This window comes from Cherax quadricarinatus, unplaced genomic scaffold (genome assembly GCF_038502225.1).
Source record: "Cherax quadricarinatus isolate ZL_2023a unplaced genomic scaffold, ASM3850222v1 Contig1751, whole genome shotgun sequence".
In the NCBI taxonomy this organism is placed as follows: domain Eukaryota; kingdom Metazoa; phylum Arthropoda; class Malacostraca; order Decapoda; family Parastacidae; genus Cherax; species Cherax quadricarinatus.
The window spans coordinates 53,206-78,802 of record NW_027196777.1 but is presented as its reverse complement, the minus strand read 5'-3'; the positions used below and the strand labels follow the sequence as shown (position 1 = coordinate 78,802).

General features: G+C 41.5%; 1 protein-coding gene across 1 annotated transcript; it reads right to left on the bottom strand.

The window, feature by feature from the left end:
- Positions 1-7,560: 7,560 nt before the first annotated feature.
- Positions 7,561-9,441, bottom strand: LOC138851710 (E3 ubiquitin-protein ligase trim-21-like). Its single transcript, XM_070081117.1, has one exon. The coding sequence runs from the start codon at positions 9,390-9,392 to the stop codon at positions 8,340-8,342; it is 1,053 nt and encodes a 350-aa protein (XP_069937218.1). The 5' UTR covers positions 9,393-9,441; the 3' UTR covers positions 7,561-8,339.
- Between the last annotated feature and the right edge of the window lie 16,156 nt (positions 9,442-25,597).

Here is a 25,597-nt window from a genome sequence, read left to right as displayed (position 1 = left end):
CCCATGCTTCACACCCATATAAGAGCGCTGGTAAAACTATACTCTCATACATTCCCCTCTTTGCCTCCAAGGACAAAGTTCTTTGTCTCCACAGACTCCTAAGTGCACCGCTCACCCTTTTCCCCTCATCAATTCTGTGATTCACCTCATCTTTCATAGACTCATCAGCTGATACATCCACTCTCAAATATCTGAATACATTCACCTCCTCCATACTCTCTCCCTCCAATCCGATATCCAATCTTTCATCACCTAATCTTTTTGTTATCCTCATAACCTTACTCTTTCCTGTATTCACTTTTAATTTTCTTCTTTTGCATACCCTACCAAATTCATCCACCAACCTCTGCAACTTCTCTTCAGAATCTCCCAAGAGCACAGTGTCATCAGTAAAGAGCAACTGTGACAACTCCCACTTGATGTGTGATTCTTTATCTTTTAACTCCATGCCTCTTGCCAAGACCCTCGCATTTACTTCTCTTACAACCCCATCTATAAATATATTAAACAACCATGGTGACATCACACATCCATGTCTAAGGCCTACTTTTACTGGGAAATATTCTCCCTCTTTCCTACATACTCTAACTTGAGCCTCACTATCCTCGTAAAAACTCTTCACTGCTTTCCGTAACCTACCTCCTACACCATACACCTGCAACATCTGCCACATTGCCCCACCTATCCACCCTGTCATACACCTTTTCCAAATCCATAAATGCCACAAAAACCTCTTTAGCCTTATCTAAATATTGTTCACTTATATGTTTCACTGTAAACACCTGGTCCACACACCCCCTACCTTTCCTAAAGCCTCCTTGCTCATCTGCTATCCTATTCTGCATCTTACTCTTAATTCTTTCAATAATAACTCTACCATACACTTTACCAGGTATACTCAACAGACTTATCCCCCTATAATTTTTGCACTCTCTTTTGTCCCCTTTGCCTTTATACAAAGGAACTATGCATGCTCTCTGCCAATCCCTAGGTACCTTACCCTCTTCCATACATTTATTAAATAATTGCACCAACCACTCCAAAACTATATCCCCACCTGCTTTTAACATTTCTATCTTTATCCCATCAATCCCGGCTGCCTTACCCCGTTTCATTTTACCTACTGCCTCACGAACTTAACCCACACTCACAACTGGCTCTTTCTCACTCCTACAAGATGTTATTCCTCCTTGTCATATACACGAAATCATAGCTTCCCTATCTTCATCAACATTTAACAATTCCTCAAAATATTCCTTCCATCTTCCCAAACTCTCCATTTAATAACTCTCCTCTCCTATTTTTAACTGACAAATCCATTTGTTCTCTAGGCTTCCTTAACTTGTTAATCTCACTCCAAAACTTTTTCTTATTTTCAACAAAATTTGTTGATAACATCTCACCCACTCTCTCATAACTAAACCCCTTTCTATACAAAGTTCAATCAAAGGGCTCCCATTATCATTTACACCTGGCACCCCAAACTTACCTACCACACCCTCTCTAAAAGTTTCTCCTACTTTAGCATTTAGGTCCCCTACCACAATTACTCTCTCACTTGGTTCAAAGGTTCCTATACATTCACTTAACATCTCCCAAAATCTCTCTCTCTCCTCTACATTCCTCTCTTCTCCAGGTGCATACACGCTTATTATGACCCACTTTTCGCATCCAACCTTTACTTTAATCCACATAATCCTTGAATTTACACATTCATATTCTCTTTTCTCCTTCCATAACTGATCCTTCAACATTACTGCTACCCCTTCCTTAGCTCTAACTCTCTCAGATACTCCAGATTTAATCCCATTTATTTCCCCCCACCAAAACTCCCCTACCCCCTTCAGCTTTGTTTCACTTAGGGCCAGGACATCCAACTTCTTTTCATTCATAACATCAGCAATCATCTGTTTCTTGTCATCTGCACTACATCCACGCACATTCAAGCATCCCAGTTTTATAAAGTTTTTCTTCTCTTTTTTAGTAAATGTCTACAGGAGAAGGGGTTACTAGCCCATTGCTCCCGGCATTTTAGTCGCCTCATACGACACGCATGGCTTACGGAGGAAAGATTCTTTTCCACTTCCTCATGGACAATAGAAGAAATAAAGAAGAACAAGAGCTATTTAGAAAAAGGAGAAAAACCTAGGTGTATGTATATATATGTATATATGCATGTGCGTGTCTGTGAATTGTGACCAAAGTGTAAGTAGGAGTAGCAAGATATCCCTGTTATCTAGCGTGTTCATGAGACAGTAATTTAATTACTGTAACTCATACCACTTACCCTGTTAGAAGTATACCATTACATATTTCTTATTTTGCCAGTTTATAAATTATCTTTTAACTCACATCAACTTTTAAGTTCCTGTTAATACTGTGTATCAGACCCATAAAAATTAAAACTACTGTATGTAGACTAAGTATAATTTAAGTTTTACCTGAAATGCATCATATGGGCCTTCTGATTATTGTATGCTTTGTATATACAGAAATTTTGAAATAATGAGTTGTGTTTGACTTTCCTACCACACAAGTTCACGAGCAATACTCCCACTTTCCATAATATACCGGCTGGCATTCCTCAGTCATACAGCACCATGATCCTAGCACGTTCAGTATTTTCCTTGGAGAAATGTCATATTACAACTTAAGATGTTACAACATGTTGCTTTTCCAGGCAAAATTACAAGATTTGCCTAAAAACTGACTTTTATATATAATCTAGAGCCAAACATTTATTTCCATGGCAGGATGCAAGAAAATTACATTACATGTCACTTTTAATTAAACAGAACATTAAAAGAAAGCTAGCACCTGTTTACCGTGGAGAAGCAAGCAATGTAAGAATTATCAAGAAAGTGAAGTACAAGTGAAGAGTAAAAGTTTGTTATATTTACATACCATTTTACACAAAATTACTTGCTGGAAGTGGTATGATGATACTGACAAGTAGTAGGTGAAAGATATGTACACTGGTCAAGACATTAAGCCACAAGTGACTTCTTCAGGACTGAAGAAGCCAGATGTGACAAAATGTTTCCTTAAAGTCTTGAGCAATGAACAAGTGTCTTTCACATACAAAATTTTTCTTGAAAAACAAATGTTAATACTATTTATACAACTGCCATAATACTATCAACACTTACCTATACTTGACGAATTAAAATATTTGTCATGATTAATCTCAAGAGCTTCCCACGCAACGATGCCTGTAGAGGGCTACTGATCCAAGGAATTGGAGCTACTCTCCCTTTCCTTGGATCAAACCAGATCCTCAAGCATCCAATGTACAAATTTTTATGTAGATACTCTCATTGTAAAACACCGCAAAATATTCTTCAATTATTTTTTTTTTTACAATTCATTAATCTATACTCCATTTTTTGTCTATATGCAGTATCAAGATTTGCCTTTCAAACCTCTAAAATAAATTAGTATGGGGTCTGCAAACCTTTTAAATGTAAACTCAAAATCAAATGTCCAACTGAAATGAAATTAAATTATGAAATGTTCAGCTGTGAAATATCAATAATATAGCTCCAGGGAAGTCACTATAGGTTCATGTCAGTATTTTAACACTCCTTAACTCTTTCACTGTCAAGACCCCTGCTCACAAATTTGCTCTCAGTGTCGAAGGATTTAAAAAAAAAAAAATTCTTATGAAGTGATAAGAGAAGCTTTTCCTAATGGAAATGACACTAAAAGTACAAAATTTCATGGAAAACTTACAGAATTATGCCCTCGCAAAGTTAGTGGTCTCAGCGATATTTACGCGACAGCGATTTCACCCACTTTGAGCCCTATTTTCGGCCAATTCCAATGTTCCAGTCGACCAAACTCATAGCCATTTTGCTAGAACTCCATTTGTTCTATTGACTGAGTACGGATTTCAACTACCCAATGAATATTATTTTTATTTTTATTATCACACCGGCCGATTCCCACCAAGGCAGGGTGGCCCGAAAAAGAAAAACTTTCACCATCATTCACTCCATCACTGTCTTGCCAGAAGGGTGCTTTACACTACAGTTTTTAAACTGCAACATTAACACCCCTCCTTCAGAGTGCAGGCACTGTACTTCCCATCTCCAGGACTCAAGTCCGGCCTGCCGGTTTCCCTGAATCCCTTCATAAATGTTACTTTGCTCACACTCCAACAGCACGTCAAGTATTAAAAACCATTTGTCTCCATTCACTCCTATCAAACACGCTCACGCATGCCTGCTGGAAGTCCAAGCCCCTCGCACACAAAACCTCCTTTACCCCCTCCCTCCAACCCTTCCTAGGCCGACCCCTACCCCGCCTTCCTTCCACTACAGACTGATACACTCTTGAAGTCATTCTGTTTCGCTCCATTCTCTCTACATGTCCGAACCACCTCAACAACCCTTCCTCAGCCCTCTGGACAACAGTTTTGGTAATCCCGCACCTCCTCCTAACTTCCAAACTACGAATTCTCTGCATTATATTCACACCACACATTGCCCTCAGACATGACATCTCCACTGCCTCCAGCCTTCTCCTCGCTGCAACATTCATCACCCACGCTTCACACCCATATAAGAGCGTTGGTAAAACTATACTCTCATACATTCCCCTCTTTGCCTCCAAGGACAAAGTTCTTTGTCTCCACAGACTCCTAAGTGCACCACTCACTCTTTTTCCCTCATCAATTCTATGATTCACCTCATCTTTCATAGACCCATCTGCTGACACGTCCACTCCCAAATATCTGAATACGTTCACCTCCTCCATACTCTCTCCCTCCAATCTGATATTCAATCTTTCATCACCTAATCTTTTTGTTATCCTCATAACCTTACTCTTTCCTGTATTCACCTTTAATTTTCTTCTTTTGCACACCCTACCAAATTCATCCACCAATCTCTGCAACTTCTCTTCAGAATCTCCCAAGAGCACAGTGTCATCAGCAAAGAGCAGCTGTGACAACTCCCACTTTGTGTGTGATTCTTTATCTTTTAACTCCACGCCTCTTGCCAAGACCCTCGCATTTACTTCTCTTACAACCCCATCTATAAATATATTAAACAACCACGGTGACATCACACATCCTTGTCTAAGGCCTACTTTTACTGGGAAAAAATTTCCCTCTTTCCTACATACTCTAACTTGAGCCTCACTATCTTCGTAAAAACTCTTCACTGCTTTCAGTAACCTACCTCCTACACCATACACTTGCAACATCTGCCACATTGCCCCCCTATCCACCCTGTCATACGCCTTTTCCAAATCCATAAATGCCACAAAGACCTCTTTAGCCTTATCTAAATACTGTTCACTTATATGTTTCACTGTAAACACCTGGTCCACACACCCCCTACCTTTCCTAAAGCCTCCTTGTTCATCTGCTATCCTATTCTCCGTCTTACTCTTAATTCTTTCAATTATAACTCTACCATACACTTTACCAGGTACACTCAACAGACTTATCCCCCTATAATTTTTGCACTCTCTTTTATCCCCTTTGCCTTTATACAAAGGAACTATGCATGCTCTCTGCCAATCCCTAGGTACCTTACCTTCTTCCATACATTTATTAAATAATTGCACCAACCACTCCAAAACTATATCCCCACCTGCTTTTAACATTTCTATCTTTATCCCATCAATCCCGGCTGCCTTACCCCCTTTCATTTTACCTACTGCCTCACGAACTTCCCCCACACTCACAACTGGCTCTTCCTCACTCCTACAAGATGTTATTCCTCCTTGCCCTATACACGAAATCACAGCTTCCCTATCTTCATCAACATTTAACAATTCCTCAAAATATTCCTTCCATCTTCCCAATACCTCTAACTCTCCATTTAATAACTCTCCTCTCCTATTTTTAACTGACAAATCCATTTGTTCTCTAGGCTTTCTTAACTTGTTAATCTCACTCCAAAACTTTTTCTTATTTTCAACAAAATTTGTTGATAACATCTCACCCACTCTCTCATTTGCTCTCTTTTTACATTGCTTCACCACTCTCTTAACTTCTCTCTTTTTCTCCATATACTCTTCCCTCCTTGCATCACTTCTACTTTGTAAAAACTTCTCATATGCTAACTTTTTCTCCCTTACTACTCTCTTTACATCATCATTCCACCAATCGCTCCTCTTCCCTCCTGCACCCACTTTCCTGTAACCACAAACTTCTGCTGAACACTCTAACACTACATTTTTAAACCTACCCCATACCTCTTCGACCCCATTGCCTATGCTCTCATTAGCCCATCTATCCTCCAATAGCTGTTTATATCTTACCCTAACTGCCTCCTCTTTTAGTTTATAAACCTTCACCTCTCTCTTCCCTGATGCTTCTATTCTCCTTGTATCCCATCTACCTTTTACTCTCAGTGTAGCTACAACTAGAAAGTGATCTGATATATCTGTGGCCCCTCTATAAACATGTACATCCTGAAGTCTACTCAACAGTCTTTTATCTACCAATACATAATCCAACAAACTACTGTCATTTCGCCCTACATCATATCGTGTATACTTATTTATCCTCTTTTTCTTAAAATATGTATTACCTATAACTAAACCCCTTTCTATACAAAGTTCAATCAAAGGGCTCCCATTATCATTTACACCTGGCACCCCAAACTTACCTACCACACCCTCTCTAAAAGTTTCTCCTACTTTAGCATTCAAGTCCCCTACCACAATTACTCTCTCACTTGGTTCAAAGGCTCCTATACATTCACTTAACATCTCCCAAAATCTCTCTCTCTCCTCTGCATTCCTCTCTTCTCCAGGTGCATACACGCTTATTATGACCCACTTCTCGCATCCAACCTTTACTTTAATCCACATAATTCTTGAATTTACACATTCATATTCTCTTTTCTCCTTCCATAACTGATCATTTAACATTACTGCTACCCCTTCCTTTGCTCTAACTCTCTCAGATACTCCAGATTTAATCCCATTTATTTCCCCCCACTGAAACTCTCCTACCCCCTTCAGCTTTGTTTCGCTTAGGGCCAGGACATCCAACTTCTTTTCATTCATAACATCAGCAATCATCTGTTTCTTGTCATCCGCACTACATCCACGCACATTTAAGCAACCCAGTTTTATAAAGTTTTTCTTCTTCTCTTTTTTAGTAATTGTATACAGGAGAAGGGGTTACTAGCCCATTGCTCCCGGCATTTTAGTCGCCTCATACGACACGCATGGCTTACGGAGGAAAGATTCTTTTCCACTTCCCCATGGACAATAGAAGAAATAAAAAAGAACAAGAGCTATTTAGAAAAAGGAGAAAAACCTAGATGTATGTATATATATATATGCATGTGCGTGTCTGTGAAGTGTGACCAAAGTGTAAGTAGGAGTAGCAAGATATCCCTGTTATCTTAGCGTGTTTATGAGACAGAAAAAGAAACCAGCAATCCTACCATCATGCAAAACAGTTACAGGTTTTTGTTTCACAGTCATCTGGCAGGACGGTAGTACTTCCCTGGGTGGTTGCTGTCTACCAACCTACTACCTAAAACTACCCAATGAAGTGATCAGAAATTGGTAATTTAGCCAATTTCATACACAATTCAAGTAAGGCTAATTTCAAAACAGGGTCCAGAATTAACAATACATACATTCCTATCACTAAATTAACATTTTCTTTGTCTATCAGTCATGTCTCCAGGCTCCTTTTATAATACGTTTGCTTTCCATTCTGAATTTTAACTCGCACAAAAAAACAGAAGATTTACTGTTATGCAGACTGCATTGTAAAAATGGTATAAATAATATCAGCACATTTGTGAAAGCATATCAGACCCACCAGTTGACGTATACTGGACACGTGACGTGATTTGTTTACTCTTGAACACTGGCAAAAATCGAACATTTCCACTACTTTGAGCTCAATTTCAAGGTACTTTTATTCTGTAAACCATTCAAAATCATCTCTATTTCTGTAACATATTTTCCATTCTATCAAATGAGACCACAAAAACGAGAATATGACCATAAATACCATACGAAAATACACCGCAAATTCGGTGTTTTAAACCAAAAACACGGTCACATTTTTCTCATTATACACTGCATGCTGCAGGATTTTCTTTATACTGCACACACTGACCACTCATACCCATTCTCTCATATGTAGGCCTACCAGCTTTGTCCTGCAAGATTGGAAGTTGCTAGAATTTTGGCATAATATTATGGGACCAACACTGGCTTGCAAGCCATAATATTACAGGACCAACAGTGAAAGGGTTAAGTAACTTTAAACAGTTGACAAAATTGCGTGAATCCAAGAAAATTTTTTCCTTAATACAATAAACTCTTTTCTAAAGATCTCATTAAAAAGTTAAACATTAAAACTTACTACCACCAAAGGTAGAAGGGTTCCCAACATGAAACAAACCTGTAGTACCACATTTACTAGAGCCAAATGTAGATGGAAACCCAAATGCCTGGCTTGTAGGAAGAGATCCGGGGGGCGATTTTACAGAGAAGGAAAAACATGAACTCTTAGCCCCCTCAATTTCTTTTGAGTCGTGACTTAAAACTGACTTGAAGATCTCTACATTGGCATGCATTAAATTGGATACTGATACTCCAGAAGTTATTCCAGGTGGGAACTGTTTCAAAATTTTTTCTACTTCTTTCACAATACGTTTAAGATAATTTGACGAATTAGTAGCAGCTTGAGCAGCACTAATCAATTCTTTTGGTGTGTGCGCCTGGGCGAGGCAGTCCTCAACTACCTTCAGCGAGTCTGGGCAAGATTCTAACTTTGTTATAAGCATTGTAATCTCATCAGTTTTGTGTTTAATGTAATTCATTTGCTCCTTTAAAGCATTAACTTTTTCTCTGTGTTCTTCCTCTTTCAATAATAGATGAGACTTTACTGCACTGAGCTCGTCTTTCATGAAGGTAATCAACATTTTCTCTGAGCATTTTGTTTTTGTGTAAGTTTCCTTTGCTTCTGCAAGTGCATTCGAGAAAGAGACAATCCTGCACGATCCCTTGGGAGGCTCAGGATGATCTACTGCCAGACAGTCCCGACATACCCAAGCATCGCAAGTCTGGCATCTGAAGAACAAGCGAGAGCCATGAACATCACACATTCCAGCATCAGCCTGGTGAGCAGTACATTTTTCTTCAAGGCACTGCTTTCTCTGTGGCTTCTCCAAAAATTTCTTGTTGAGTGATAAAGCCATCCTAAGTAATGTATAACCAACAGGTAAGTCACTGGAGGCAGAAGCAGCGATATGAACCCGACACTCTGGACACTTTTGGTCTTTGACAAGTATCTGATCCACACACAATGTGCACATGGTGTGCCCACAGGGAAGGTTACGAGGAGTTTTATCCTCACTGTACTGCTGGTCACAGATGCTGCAAGTCACCTCCAAATTGTGCATCCTTTCTTGGAATTCCTGGAATGATAAAGCAAAAAAACTTATTTATAATTAAGAACAGAAAGATCAGATGTCTTACATATTCAATAATCAGCTTTTAAATATACTAGAAAATAAAAAGTAACATAACTTATAAAATCGTAATAACGACTGCAAACTACATTACAGGCGGGGTTTGAACCCATAAAACTCGCTTGCCACGGGCTCAAACTTCACCTGTACTGTGATTTAAAAGGTAAAATCTTCCATTCTTGCCTCCACATGTCAAGAGGCTAAAGAAAAAATAATCTCAAATTCTGCCACCCCCTTTCTCATAAAAAAAAATACTGAAGGAACTACAGGGTTATAGAGGTGGTATCCAGCCGTATATTCTACTAGGTAAAGTTATTTACTTTAACTCAGCCTATTTTATAGTAGTAGTATATTCACTGCCAAAATATAGTCATATCTAACTTAAAATTACTACTAAGTTTGCATTCTATATATATATATATATATAAAGGGTCATTCAGGGTAGGAGCATGATAAAAGCTGAAAGCATGAGTTGGATGTTGTATTTAATTAACTGACATTACTGTATTTTCTCAATACCCAATTGTTTAAATTTTTTTCTTACCTACTCCAGGTAGGGAGAGAGCACACAGCACAGGTAATGAACTAGTCAAGCATAAAGTGATAAATGGCTTCTGTAGTTTGTAGTAATATACATGTTAAAAACATCAAATGGTTGGAATTAAGACCGCCTTAACCCTTTCGGGGTGGGTTCTGTTGTTCTACGGCTTTGAAACACAGCTCAGTCCCTTTGTTCTAATGAGAAATTCTTTGTCACAAAGAGAAAGAAGATTTCACATATGCCATGGCAGTCTCTCATCTTTGCCTCCAGGGGAGACTTCCACAACTTTCTTATTCTAGAGTTACTAAGAGACCTCCAACCTTGGTAGTACCTACTTCCACTGTCTCTACTGTTGCAACTTCCTCGGTCACCTATAACTCTTTTGCAGTCCTCGCCTACTAGGTCCCTACCTCGGTGCCTAATACTGTTCTTCAATCTTCATCTTCTCTCTCGCATGTTTCTATGTCTACAAGACATCACACAACTACACCTCCTCGTCTCTCTACTTCTTTGAAGTCTAAACCATCCCCAAAGTTCAAACTTCCTTTTATCCCTTCTTCACATTGCCTTTCCGAACATTTTTCTTTTCCAGTCTCTGTACCTAGTTCTTTACCTCTTACTAGTTCTGTTACAAGTGAAGAGGTTCATCCTCTCCCTCGTACAGTCCCCTCCCAAGTTTCTTCCTCTCCTGCCCCCTCCCAAGTTTCCTTCTTCCTCTCCTGTCCCCTCCCAAGTTTCTTTCTCTCCTGTCCCCTCCCAAGTTAACTCTACCCTCTCATCCTCCCCTTCATGGGTATCTTCCATCACCTCTCCAATCTTTACTCCCCCCTCCCCCTTCAACCTCTGATGTAGTACTACATGCAACTTCCTTGTCCTCTGAAACACTTGAAGCTATCTCCAAATATACTCAGGAGACAAACCCATTGATGGACATTGATCCACCTCCCATCTCTTCTCCTCACTCACCTAAACCATCTACACAACTCTTTTCTTTGCAGAATTCCAGTCCTTCGCTGCTTACTCGTTTTCTTCTACCTCCACAGGTAGACTTTCATACCCCAACTAGTCCATAGTCACATACTGCTTCATATTTTTATGTACTTTTTTCACAAATCATGACTTATTTACAGTGGAATATCCAAGGCCTCATGGGTAATCGCGGTGAACTTCAGGTGTTGCTCTCCCAGTTTTTCCATTTGTACCTGTTTACAAGAACCTAAATTATGCTCTGCTGTTATCTATCCTGTCTCAGGCTATGTTTTATTACATTCAAATGATCCTTATCCTGATGGAATTTTTAATGAAGGTGCACTTCTTGTGTGCACCAGTATACCATACTATCAGATCTTCATTCATAACTCGCTGTATTACACAGCAGCCCGTATCTACTCAAACAAGTGGCATACAATACAGTGGACCCCCGGATTAAGTCGTCAGAATAAGTAATACGTATTAGGAATAAGTAACATTTTTCGTCAAAATATTGGCTCGGTGAATGCCACTGAACTCGGTATGTCATTTGTGTCGGGGCCACTCAGGCCCCGACACTCCAGGTATAGCAAGTGTGCCATTATTTACCAGCCAGTGAAGACAATCCCATGCATTCATAAAATACATTTTGTATTATTCCACTCTTTTTAGTGCTTGTAACTGCTAAATAAGCCACCATGGGCCAAAAGAAAGCTTCTAGTACCAGCCAGCCCTTTGGTAAAGGGCTAAGAGAGAGGGGAGAAAGTGCCTTTTTCAGTGATTCTGCAATATGTACGATACTAAAGCAGCAGGAGTCTATAAAAGCTATAACACCAGCCAGTGGTAAAGAGTAGCATTAACAGTGTAGCAAGTAAAGTGATTAATCAACATAAAAAGGAAAGCACGAAACTGACTCCTCCATTGTTGTTGGAGGTATATAGGGTTACTAACACTGCTGCCTCTGCTGTTGCCTCCACCACCACTATGTAAGACTTATCTTTCAATGGCCCTTATACATCCAACAAACCACCACTCGTGACATTCTTAATGCCCCATTTTATTCATTCTAGATTAAGTATCATGTTTCCATATTATTATTACTGTTTATTATGTCATACTAGATGAATTGTGCTAGATAAATAAGCGGTAGAGCTGATATTAGTGTCATATTGTAGGGCTATCTTGTCCTGTCCCCCAATGCAATTCCTAACATACACCAGAAACAGACCTCTCTGGAACACTTTTTTGAGTGACAGTGGTCCAGTGACTCTCAAGCTGGTTATAGTGGCATTAAAAAACAAAGGAGGGAAGTAACCCAAGATAAGGACTTGGTACCTGAAGCCTTTATGAAAGGGGACTTCCCTTCCAAATAATTGTAAACTTCTCCATCCTCTCCCCACCTCCCATCTTCCATACATTGCCATGTCTTCAATAAAGGTAAGTGTGATGTTATTGTTTTAATTTTTGTGTATCAATGTTTTCTGTGTAGGTAAATGTATATTTCATGTAGAAAACATTTTTTTTTTTTTAATATTTCTGAGTGTCTGAAATGGATTAATCAGATTTCCATTATTTCTTATGGAGAAAATTAATTCAGAATAAGTCAGATTCGAGACAAGTCACTCTCTCTGGAACGGATTAATTATGTAATCTGGGGGTCCACTGTATGTTCTTTGTATCTCTCCCCTTCTCAAGCGTTATCCATCCCAGATGTTATGATTCTTGTTTCTTCTTTACCACCACCTATTCTGTTTTTAGGTGATTTTTAATGCTCATCATTTCCTCCGGGGGGGTCTCACTGTGACTCTTATGGTGATCAGTTAGAGGCTCTTCTCACTTCTCTTCCCCTCCATGTTTTAAATATTGGTACTCCAACCCATTCTGAACCTCGCACTCAATCTCTCTCTCTTGTATTATCTCTCTATTTGTTCTGTGTCAACTGCACTTGACTTGACCTGGTCTGTGCTCCCAGATTTACATGACAGCAATCATTTTTGTACCCTCCTTACTTCACATTCGTATTCTCACCCTCCTCGAAGCCCACGTTCGCAATATGAACACACGAATTGGGACCTGTACGTCAAACTGCTTTCAGTGAGGACCCTACTTTATCCTCTACTGATGAGCTGTTAAACTTATTTTCCACCTCAATTTTAACTGCAGCTTGACATTCTATACCACGAACCTCGAGCAAACATTCTCAGAAATGTGTGCCTTGGTGATCTCCTGCTTATACTCGTGCAATATGTTTGAAACGTGTTGCATGGGGCTGATATCATTACAATAGGATCACAGCGTGTCTCCTTGATTTTAAATGGGCGAGAGCAGTTGCCCAACATGTCATCTGTGAAGCTAAATGCACTTGCTGGCAAGATTATGTTTTCTACCATTACCTCTGCTTCCTCAGTGAGTGCAGTTTGGAAAAAAGTGCAGAAACTGAGTGGAAAGTTCTCTCCAGACCCTGCTCCCATTCTCCAGGTTGCCAGTGTCAGAGTTGCAAACCCTCTTGATGCTGCCACGGAAATCAGAAATCATCTTGTCCGTATTTCTAAAGGGCTCCATCTATGCCCCTCGTTTCTTTCCTCCAAGCCTGCCGAGAGTAGCTGCCCTTAGACTTTCCTCCTAGCAGAGAAGAGCCCTATAATGTGCCTTTTACACTTCTAGAACCAGAGTCCACACTTTCTACTTGCCAATCATCGGCAGCTGGGCCTGATGGCGTTCATATTCGCGTGCTTCAGCATTTGCATCTGTCAGCCCTTACAGTCCTCTTACATCTTTTCTATCTTATTTGGTTGCAAGGAGGTCTTCCCCAGCTGTGGAAATCTGCCATAGGTCTACCTTTTCGTAAACCAGGTACTTCAGAACATGATGCCTCGCACTATCGTCCCACTGCTTTTACCAGTGCAGTTTGCAAGGTAATGGAACATCTGGTAAACAGACATATTTTATTATATTAACACATCAGCCGATTCCCACCAAGGCAGGGTGCCCCCTAAAAAAAAAAACTTTCATCATTCACTACATCACTGTCTTGCCAAAGGCATGCTTACACTAGTTGTAAAACTGCAACATTAATGCCCCTCCTTCAGAGTGCAGACACTGTACTTTCCATCTCCAGGACTCAAATTCGGCCTGCCAGTTTCCCTGAATCCCTTCATAAATGTTATTTTGCTCACACTCCAACAGCACGTCAAGTACTAAAAACTGTTTGTCTCCATTCACTCCTATCAAATACGTTCACACATGCTTGCTGGAAGTCCAAGCCCTTCACACAAAACCTCCCTTACCCTCTCTTTCCAACCTTTCCTAGGCCGACCCCTACCCTGCCTTCCTTCTACTACAGATTTATACACTCTCGAAATCATTCTATTTTGTTCCTTCCTCTCTACATGTCTGAACTACCTCAACAACCCCTCCTCAGTCCTCTGGATAATAGTTTTGGTAATCCCGCACTTCTGCCTAATTTCCAAACTTCCAATTCTCTGCATTAAATTCACACCACACATTGCCCTCAGACATGACATCTCCACTGCCTCCAGCCTTCTCCTCATTGCAACATTCACCACCCATGCTTCACACCCATATAAGAGTGTTGGTATAATTATACTCTCATACAAATAGACATTTGATGTGGTATTTAGAGACACACAACAGTCTTTTCCCCCCTCAATATGGCTTTTGTCAAGGCTGCTCTACTACTGACCCTTTACTCCATTTAGATACTCATGTCTGTAATGCCTTTGCTAGTAAACACTTCGTTATAGCAGTTTTTTTTTATCTTGAAAAGGCATATAACACTACTTGGAGGTATATCATCTTGGCCCAAGCTCACTCCTTAGGCCTCCAAGGCAATACTGCCATTTCTTGCAAACTTCTTATACACAAATAACCCGCACATAGGAGAGGAGCTTACGACGATCTTTCAGACCGACCTGGACCATTTACAAAGTCACACTAACGAGAAGGAAAGCAGGATGGGTATATACGGGCAGGAGGTGGTAGTAGTAGTAGTGGTAGTGGAGGTGGAAGGTAGTAATAGTGGGGAGGTAGTAAGAGTAGGAGGGGCCAGTCAAATACTAAGAAAGAGGAGCACTGCAATGGAGCCAGTGCCCACAGAAGGTAAGAGCAACAACACTGAGAGGGGGAAAACAAATAAGTAAATAAAGAAGGAATACACAGAGCAGAAGAAAGACAACCAAAAGGAGAAAAAGAAAAAAGGAAAGGGGAAGAGGGAGAAGAAAAAAAGGAGGAATCAGGTTAGGTCACGAATGTTCTAAAGTTTGGAGCATTTTACAATGTAGTGGGAGAGGAAGGCATCTACAGAGAGGAATGGTCCAAGTCGGACCGAAACATCATCATAAGCTCGTCTCTTCTATGCGCAGGTTATTTGTGCATTGTTTCAGTCATGGTACTGTGCCTTTTTTTGTTATAAACTTTTATCTGAGAGATATTTCCGTGTTCGGGTTAATAATTTGCTTTCCCCAGACTTTGTCCAAGCTGAAAGTGTTCCACAGGGATTTGTCCTTAGCACCACCCTTGTTCTCCTTGCTATAAACAATCTGATATCTGTTCTCCCATCTAATATTTGGTCATCAGTATGTGGATGATTCCGCTACAGCTTGTGCATGTGCTGTTGCCTAGTGGCAGCCTTAATCCAGAATGCTGTCAACAGTGTTTCCCATTGGGCCACTACTCATGGGTTTAAATCTTCTAGTGCTAAAACACAAACTATTACTTTCACCAGATGTTCAATCGTCCCTGATACTCCATTGTACCTGCATGGCTATGAATCCCTGAATATGATACAGTCAGATTTCCTGGCCTACTGTTTGATCGCCAGTTGTCTTGGAAACTTCACATTACCTCCCTGAAAGCAATCTGTCTTTGCTGGCTGAACCTCCATAAAACCCTCACTCATCTTTCATGGGACGCAGATCTTCAAACCCTCTTTCGACTGCATTCAGCCCTAACTTTATCAAAATCAGATTATGGTGACCAGATATATTCTGGTGCCTCTCCTGCAACTCTTTCTAAACTCAATTCTATCAATCATTAGGGATTATATTTATGTCTAGGTATTTTTCGCTCTTCATCTGTCTAGCCCTTAACCCTTAAACTGTCCAAGCAGATCTACATTCACATGCATAGTGCTCCAAAAGTAGATCTACGTTTTTTTACATATTTTCAAATATAAAAAAAAAAAACGTAAATAAAAGTTTTTTACACATTTTCAAATAAAAAAAAAGATCTACTTTTTTTACATACTTTCAAATGTTGAAAAAACATAGATCTATGTTTGGACAGTATAAGGGTTAAACTGTCCAAATGTAGATCTACGTTCACTCACGTAGCGCTCCGAATATTAGGGAAATTTTTTTTTTTTTTTAAATGAAGAGCACATTTTTCTACATGTTATAGGAAAAAAAAAAATTTAGGGTCAGTACTTACCAAGATACAAGCCCATGAAGTTGGTGCTGAATGCTCACCGACAGCAACAGTGACTCCTGTTGTTTACAAAAGTGCTGCTGATATACCTTTTTCTGTTTTTATTTTAATTTACATATTTTTTATGTTCTGATAATTGCAATATATAATAGTTCTTGTGATTTCATAGCCAATCTTTGTTCTGACACTAATACAGTGGAACCTTGAAAATCGAACGTACCAAATATCGAACGTTTCGAAAATAAGACCATTTTTTTTGGACAAACTGTGTACCAAAAATCGAACGCGTTTCAAATTTCGGACCGCCGGGTACGGGACCTGTCCACTGGCTCGCTCTGTCTGTGTCCCTGTGCAGGCGCCGTGAGCAGTCTAGCTTTGTTTATGCTTGAGTGAACACTAACCTGCGCTCTCATTCACACATTTTATGATTTCGTTGTTTAGTGCTTGTGGGACTGTGAAATAAGCTGCCATGGGCCTAAAGAAACTTGCTAGTGGTACCCCTGTGGTAAAGAAAGTGAGAAACACCATAGATGTGAAGAAGGAAATAATACAGAAGTATGAGAGTGGTGTGAGACTTGTTGAGCTTGCCAGGCTGACCCTGACCCTGACCCAGCTCGCCCTCTGCCTGTTGTGGACTCTATTGTGGCATTGGGAAACACCCTGGGGTTGGAGGTGAGTGGTGAGGATGTGGAAAAGTTGGTGGAGGACCACAGGGAAGAGCTAACCACTGAAGAGCTGCAAGAGCTTCATCTGGAGCAGTATCAGACCACAGCTGAGGAACTTGCTTCAGAGGAGGAGGAAGAGGGAGTGGATGAGGTGCCTTCTTCAAAGATTAAGGAGATTTGTGCCAAGTGGAATGATGTCCAAATGTTTGTGCAGAAGTACCAACCTGAGCAAGCTGAAACAAGCCATCTTTGCAACAAGTTCAGTGACAGAACCATGTCCCATTTTAGGGAAATGTTAAAGAGGCGCCAGAAACAGAGGACTGTGGACAGTTATTTTGAGAGACAGGGGTCCAGTGACTCTCAAGCTGGTCCTAGTGGCATTAAAAGACAGAGAAGGGAAGTAACCCCAGAGAGGGCTTTACCTGAAGTCCTCATGGAGAGGGATTCTCCTTCCAAACACTAACCCCAACTCCCTCTCTCCTCCTCCCTATCTTCCAGATGCCATCACCAATCTTCAATAAAGGTAAGTAAAAATTTTATTTTATATTTTATATTATATGTATTATTTTATATGTTATATTGTAGCTACACTGAGAGTAAAAGGTAGATGGGATACAAGGAGAATAGAAGTATCAGGGAAGAGAGAGGTGAAGGTTTATAAACTAAAAGAGGAGGCAGTTAGGGTAAGATATAAACAGCTATTGGAGGATAGATGGGCTAATGAGAGCATAGGCAATGGGGTCGAAGAGGTATGGGGTAGGTTTAAAAATGTAGTGTTAGAGTGTTCAGCAGAAGTTTGTGGTTACAGGAAAGTGGGTGCAGGAGGGAAGAGGAGCGATTGGTGGAATGATGATGTAAAGAGAGTAGTAAGGGAGAAAAAGTTAGCATATGAGAAGTTTTTACAAAGTAGAAGTGATGCAAGGAGGGAAGAGTATATGGAGAAAAAGAGAGAGGTTAAGAGAGTGGTGAAGCAATGTAAAAAGAGAGCAAATGAGAGAGTGGGTGAGATGTTATCAACAAATTTTGTTGAAAATAAGAAAAAGTTTTGGAGTGAGATTAACAAGTTAAGAAAGCCTAGAGAACAAATGGATTTGTCAGTTAAAAATAGGAGAGGAGAGTTATTAAATGGAGAGTTAGAGGTATTGGGAAGATGGAGGGAATATTTCGAGGAATTGTTAAATGTTGATGAAGATAGGGAAGCTGTGATTTCGTGTATAGGACAAGGAGGAATAACATCTTGTAGGAGTGAGGAAGAGCCAATTGTGAGTGTGGGGGAAGTTCGTGAGGCAGTAGGTAAAATGAAAGGGGGTAAGGCAGCCGGGATTGATGGGATAAAGATAGAAATGTTAAAAGCAGGTGGGGATATAGTTTTGGAGTGGTTGGTGCAATTATTTAATAAATGTATGGAAGAGGGTAAGGTACCTAGGGATTGGCAGAGAGCATGCATAGTTCCTTTGTATAAAGGCAAAGGGGATAAAAGAGAGTGCAAAAATTATAGGGGGATAAGTCTGCTGAGTATACCTGGTAAAGTGTATGGTAGAGTTATTATTGAAAGAATTAAAAGTAAGACGGAGAATAGGATAGCAGATGAACAAGGAGGCTTTAGGAAAGGTAGGGGGTGTGTGGACCAGGTGTTTACAGTGAAACATATAAGTGAACAGTATTTAGATAAGGCTAAAGAGGTCTTTGTGGCATTTATGGATTTGGAAAAGGCGTATGACAGGGTGGATAGGGGGGCAATGTGGCAGATGTTGCAAGTGTATGGTGTAGGAGGTAGGTTACTGAAAGCAGTGAAGAGTTTTTACGAGGATAGTGAGGCTCAAGTTAGAGTATGTAGGAAAGAGGGAAATTTTTTCCCAGTAAAAGTAGGCCTTAGACAAGGATGTGTGATGTCACCGTGGTTGTTTAATATATTTATAGATGGGGTTGTAAGAGAAGTAAATGCGAGGGTCTTGGCAAGAGGTGTGGAGTTAAAAGATAAAGAATCACACACAAAGTGGGAGTTGTCACAGCTGCTCTTTGCTGATGACACTGTGCTCTTGGGAGATTCTGAAGAGAAGTTGCAGAGATTGGTGGATGAATTTGGTAGGGTGTGCAAAAGAAGAAAATTAAAGGTGAATACAGGAAAGAGTAAGGTTATGAGGATAACAAAAAGATTAGGTGATGAAAGATTGAATATCAGATTGGAGGGAGAGAGTATGGAGGAGGTGAATGTATTCAGATATTTGGGAGTGGACGTGTCAGCGGATGGGTCTATGAAAGATGAGGTGAATCATAGAATTGATGAGGGGAAAAGAGTGAGTGGTGCACTTAGGAGTCTGTGGAGACAAAGAACTTTGTCCTTGGAGGCAAAGAGGGGAATGTATGAGAGTATAGTTTTACCAACGCTCTTATATGGGTGTGAAGCATGGGTGATGAATGTTGCAGCGAGGAGAAGGCTGGAGGCAGTGGAGATGTCATGTCTGAGGGCAATGTGTGGTGTGAATATAATGCAGAGAATTCGTAGTTTGGAAGTTATGAGGAGGTGCGGGATTACCAAAACTGTTGTCCAGAGGGCTGAGGAAGGGTTGTTGAGGTGGTTCGGACATGTAGAGAGAATGGAGCGAAACAGAGTGACTTCAAGAGTGTATCAGTCTGTAGTGGAAGGAAGGCGGGGTAGGGGTCGGCCTAGGAAAGGTTGGAGGGAGGGGGTAGAGGAGGTTTTGTGTGCGAGGGGCTTTGACTTTCAGCAGGCATGCGTGAGCGTGTTTGATAGGAGTAAATGGAGACAAATGGTTTTTAATACTTGACGTGCTGTTGGAGTGTGAGCAAAGTAACATTTATGAAGGGGTTCAGGGAAACTTGCAGGCCGGACTTGAGTCCTGGAGATGGGAAGTACAGTGCCTGCACTCTGAAGGAGGGGTGTTAATGTTGCAGTTTAAAAACTGTAGTGTAAAGCACCCTTCTGGCAAGACAGTGATGGAGTGAATGATGGCGAAAGTTTTTCTTTTTCGGGCCACCCTGCCTTGGTGGGTATCGGCCAGTGTGATAATAATAAAAAAAATTTATATGTATGTTATTTTATATGTATGTAAAACTGTAATTAATCTCTATAAAATGTATTTTTTGTGTGAATATTTTATTTTTGGGTTTATGGAATGGATTAATTGTATTTCCATTATTTCTTACGGGAAATATTGATTCGAATTTCAGACTTTTCGAAATTAGAACTAGCTCCTGGAACGGATTAATTTCGATTTTTGAGGTTCCACTGTATCAGGTACTGAAATAATAGTCACAATCACATTGATAATTATTATTATTATTATTATAATAAAAAAGAAGTGCTAAACAACAAGGGCTATACAGCGCTGCAGGGCAAGGAAGGAAGCGAGGGTATCGGGTGGCAGAAGGGGGGAGGGATGATTAGTAGGTTACAGAAAACAGTGGGGCAGGGGATAGTGCGGGGGTTGAGGGTAGCAAGAGATTGAGGTAAAGAGGGCTGAGGGGAGTGTTAAAGGTATCATCATCAGAGTTTGTGGAGTAAGTCAGTTGTTGTCAAAAAGTCAATGAGAGAGTCTGGATGAAAGGTGGGTCCATCAGCAAAAAGGGAAGGTAAAGAAAGAGCAGCAGAGCGAAGACGACGTTCGAGGTAAATTCTGTGTGTTCGTTGATAGATTGGGCAGTCTAACAGAATGTGGCTGACTGATACTGGAACCTGACAATTCTCACAGAGAGGAGCAGGGCGCCTCTCCATGAGATATCCATGAGTAAGACGAATGTGGCCAATGCGAAGGCGGGAGAGAGTAGTCTCCCAACCTTGACACTGATGACAAGAAGACGGCCAGTAACCTATACTCAGTTTAATAGAACGAAGTTTGTTACTGAGCAGAGCAGACCAACGTTGTTGCCAACGGGTGTGAAGGTGGGTAGCTATAACAGCAAAATAGTCCGTGAATGGAACACCTCTTTATGAAACTGGAAGGTCATGTACTGATGACCGCGCAGCAGTGTCTGCCTGTTCATTGCCCTGTACGTCAACATGACCAGGGACCCAACAAATAACAATATCTTTGTTTGGTAGAGATATGGCATAACCAAAGTTGGATACGAAGAACTAGGGTGGGAGGTGTATCAAATTTTTGTATAACCTGTAAAGCACTAAGGGAGTCTGAAACAACCACAAATGATGGCAAAGGCAAAGATGCAATACAGATAAATGCTGCAAGAATGGCATACAATTCAGCAGTAAAAATGCTAGCTGAAGACAATAAATGCCCTCGAACGACGCTGTCCAGAAACACTGCTGTAAATCCGACACTGTCAGAAGACTTAGAGCCATCTGTGTACACTGCGATGGCATGAGAATGAGAGTGGAAGTGGCCAAGAAAAAGAGAGCGGGAAGCTACCATAGGTAGTTGGGCTTTTGAGCAAGGGAGTGAGAATGAACAAACTCGAACAGCTGGAACTTCCCAGGAGGGTAGGGAAAAGTGAGATGCTACATGAACATAGAAAGGTGGCAACTGAAGGGAAGGCAAGAGCGAATGTAGGCGAAGAGAAAAGGGACAGAGCAAACAGGGGCGGCGAACAAATAAAGAATGTCTACTAATATCAGTGAATTTTCTATAAATGGAAGGATTACGGAGATCATGAGAGCGTACATAGTAGCGAAGGCAATGGGCATTACGGCGATCAGACAAGGATGGAACATTCGCTTCTGCATAAAGGCTGTCAACAGAGGAAGAGCGAAAAGCACCAAGGCATAAATGTAATCCCTGCTGATGGATGGAATTAAGGCTAGAGAGAGTAGCAGGAGAGGCCGCTGAATAGATCTGGTCACCATAATCGAGTTTCGATAAAATGAGGGCTGAATGTAGGCAAAGGAGAGTTCGACGATCAGCTCCCCATGAAAGATAAGCAAGGGTTTTAAAAAGGTTCAGCCGGCTGTGACAAGTTGCCTTCAGAGAGGAAATGTGAGGTTTCCAGGATAACCTACGATCAAAGAGAAGGCCTAGAAACCTGACTGTATCACGTTCAGGGATACATGAGCCATAAAGGTACAAAGGATGATCGGAAATGACAGAGCGTCTAGTGTAAGTAATTTGGTGAGTTTTGGTACAGGAAAATTTAAACCCATGCATGGTGGCCCAATTAGAAACACTGTCGACTGCATGCTGGAGAGAAATTGTAATGAGGTAACAGTCAGCACCTGCACAAGCAATAACGAAGTCATCAACATAGAGTGACGACCAAATATTGGATGGAAGACTAGAGGCCAAATCATTTATAGCAAGGAGAGAAAGTGTTGTGCTCAGAACACATCCCTGGGGGACACCTTCAGCTTGGACAAAGTCCAGGGAGAGCACATTATTAACCCGAACACGGAAATGTCTGTCAGTTAAAAAGTTCTTAAGGAAGGATGAAAGATTGCCTCAGAGGCCTAAGGAGTGGGCTTGGGTCAAAATATTATACCTCAAAGCTGTGTCATATGCCTTCTCAAGGTCAAAAAATATGGCAGTAACTGAGTGGTTATTTGCAAAGGCATTACGAACATACGTAGTTCTAAGCGTAGTAAAGGGTCTATGGTAGAACGGCCATTACGAAAGCCATATTGACTAGTGGAGAGACTGTTGTGTGTCTCTAAATACCACATTAAATGTTGATTTACCAGACGTTCCATGACTTTGCAAACTGCACTGGTAAGAGCAATGGGACGATAGTGGGAGGCAGGCATCATGTCCCGTAGTACCCGGTTTGCGGAACAGAAGAACAATGGCAGATTTTCACAGCTGGGGAAGAACTCCTTGTGACCAAATGAGATTGAAAAAGTGTAAGAGGACTGCAAGGGCTGACTTATGTAAATGTTGTAACATCCGAATATCAATGTCGTCAGGCCCAGCTGCCGATGATCGGTAATCTGAGTGTGTCGCTTCTAGTTCTTGAAGTGTAAAAGGCACATAATATCTGGAGTTTATCTGGAGAGAGTTCCGGGGGTCAACGCCCCCGCGGCCCGGTCTGTGACCAGGCCTCCTTAGGTCAGTGTCCCAGGATGCGACCCACACCAGTCGACTAACACCCAGGTACCCATTTTACTGATGGGGAACATAGACAACAGGTGGAAGGAAACACGTCCAATGTTTCTACTCTGGCTGGGAATCGAACCCAGGCCCTCACCGTGTGAAGCGAGAGCGTTAACCACCAGGCCACCAGAGAGAAGAAAATTCCAAGGGTGCTAACTCTCTGGCAGACTTTGAGGAAAGAAACGAGGGGCATAGATGGAGCCCCTGAGAAATGCGGACCAGATGATTGCCAATTTCAATGGCAATATCAAGAGGGTTTGCTACATCAACACCGACAACCGAGAGAACAGGAGCCGGGTCAGGAGAGTATTTACCACTCAATTTCCACACTTTTTTCCAGACTGCACTCATAGAGGAAGCAGAGGTGATGGTGGACACAATCTCACCAGCAAGTGCATTTAGCGTCACAAATGACACGGCGAGCGACCGCACGCTTCTGCTTAAACTCAAAAAGTCTCTCAGCGGTTCTATTGTACTGGCACCTGCCCCACACAGCGTGTTTCAAACGTGCTGCATGAGCACAAGCAGAAGACCACCAAGGCATGCACTTCTGAGAATGCCTGCCCGAGGTTTGGGGTACAGAATGAGAAGCTGCGGTTAAAATTGAGAACGAGAAGAGGTGTAAAAGCTCATCAATGGAGGACGAAGAAGGAGCCTCACTAAAAGTAGTTACTTGTGAGTAAAGGTCCCAATTTGCCTGATCAAATTGCCAGCGTGGGCTACGGAGAAGTGGTGAATATGAAGGAGAAGTAAGAATGATTGGAAAATGATCGCTGTTATGTAAGTCCGGGAGAACAGACCAGGTGAAGTATAGTGCGATAGAGGAAGAGCAGACAGAGATTAATGCAAGAGAGAGTATGAGTATGAGGATCAAAATGGGTTGGAGTACCTGTATTTAAAACATGGGGGGGTGGGAAGCAAGAAAAGCCTCCAACTGAATGCCACGGGAATCACAGTGAGACCCCCCTCCGAGGAAATGATGGGCATTAAAATCGCCAAATAACAGAAGTGGTGGCGGTAAGGACGCAACAAGAAAGGCAACATCTGGGATAGATAATGCTCGAGAAGGAGAGAGATACAAAGAACAGAGTGTATACCACCTATGCAAGTGGATACGGGCTGCTGTGTAATGCAGCGAAGTACGAACAAATAGCTGATGGTACGGAATATCAGCGAGTAGAAGAAGGGCACTTTTATTAAAGGTCCCATCGCTAAAAGGATCCGAAGAATACAATAAATTATAGCCTGAGATGGGATAGATAAGTGCAGAGTGTAAATTTGGTTCTTGTAAGCAAACACCAACAGGGTAAAACTGGGAGAGCAACATCTGAAGCTCGCCTCGATTACCCCTGAGGCAGCATATATTCCACTGTAAATAGGCCATGATTGGCAATGATAAAGATACCAAAAATCCGCAGGTAAGGGTACCTACGGACTAGAGGGGTTAGAAAAGTCCACATGCTGTGGTAGCGGAAAACGTTCAAGCAGCGAAGGAACAGTGTGCTGAGAAGAAAGGAGTTGCGCAGATGGAGGAGAGGAAAGAGACGGAACAGGGGGTGAATCAGTGTCCATTGATGGTTTGTTCTCTGCAATATATTCAGAGAGAGCTTCAAGTGTTTCGGAATTCAAATACGTCGCATGGGAGACAATGTTGGAGATGGAAGGAGAAGGGTGAGTAAAGATTGGAACCGTAATGGACTGTACCAAAGTAGGGGTGGACGAAAGGGTGGAGGGAACTGGAGAAGAAGCGTGGGAGGGGACTGAAGAGGAAGAAACTGGGGAGGGGGACAGAGGAGGGAGGCACAGCACAAGGAGGAGGGTGAACCTCTACACTTGTAACAGAGCTAGTGAGGGGGGAAGAACTAGGTACAGAGATCGAGAAGGTAAAATTTGGAGGTGGAAGAAGTGAAGGAGGGGTTAAAGGAGATTTGAGCAATGGAGATTTTTTGGACTTCTGAGAAGTAGAGGGACGATTGGGAGGAGGTGTCGTATGAAGTTGATACCGGGGCTTGTGAGGGAGGACACGAAGAAGTGAGAACAGACCGAGGTGTTGAAGTAGGGACTTCTGAGCCCAGGACAACAAAAGAATTAGAGACAGAAGTAACTATAGGAGGGGCAACCACAGAGGAAGTTGCAGAAGATGGGACCGCAGAAGTGGGGGGACATTTAGAAACACGAGAATAAGAAATATGGGGCAGTCTCCCTTGGAGGCGCATAGGCCATAGAATAAGGGAGACCTTCAGCTTCTTTGAGGCAACAGATTTCTCGCTCATTTAAGTAGACCTGGCAATGGCGAGAGTAAGAAGGGTGAGCCTCATGACAATTAAGGCAAGAGGGAGGTCGACTACAAGAAGTATTAGAATGGTCATCAGCACCACAGACTGGGCATTTGGCTATAGATCTGCAATACTTTGCAGGGTGACCAAATCGCCCGCAGTTTCTACAGTTGCAGTGTAG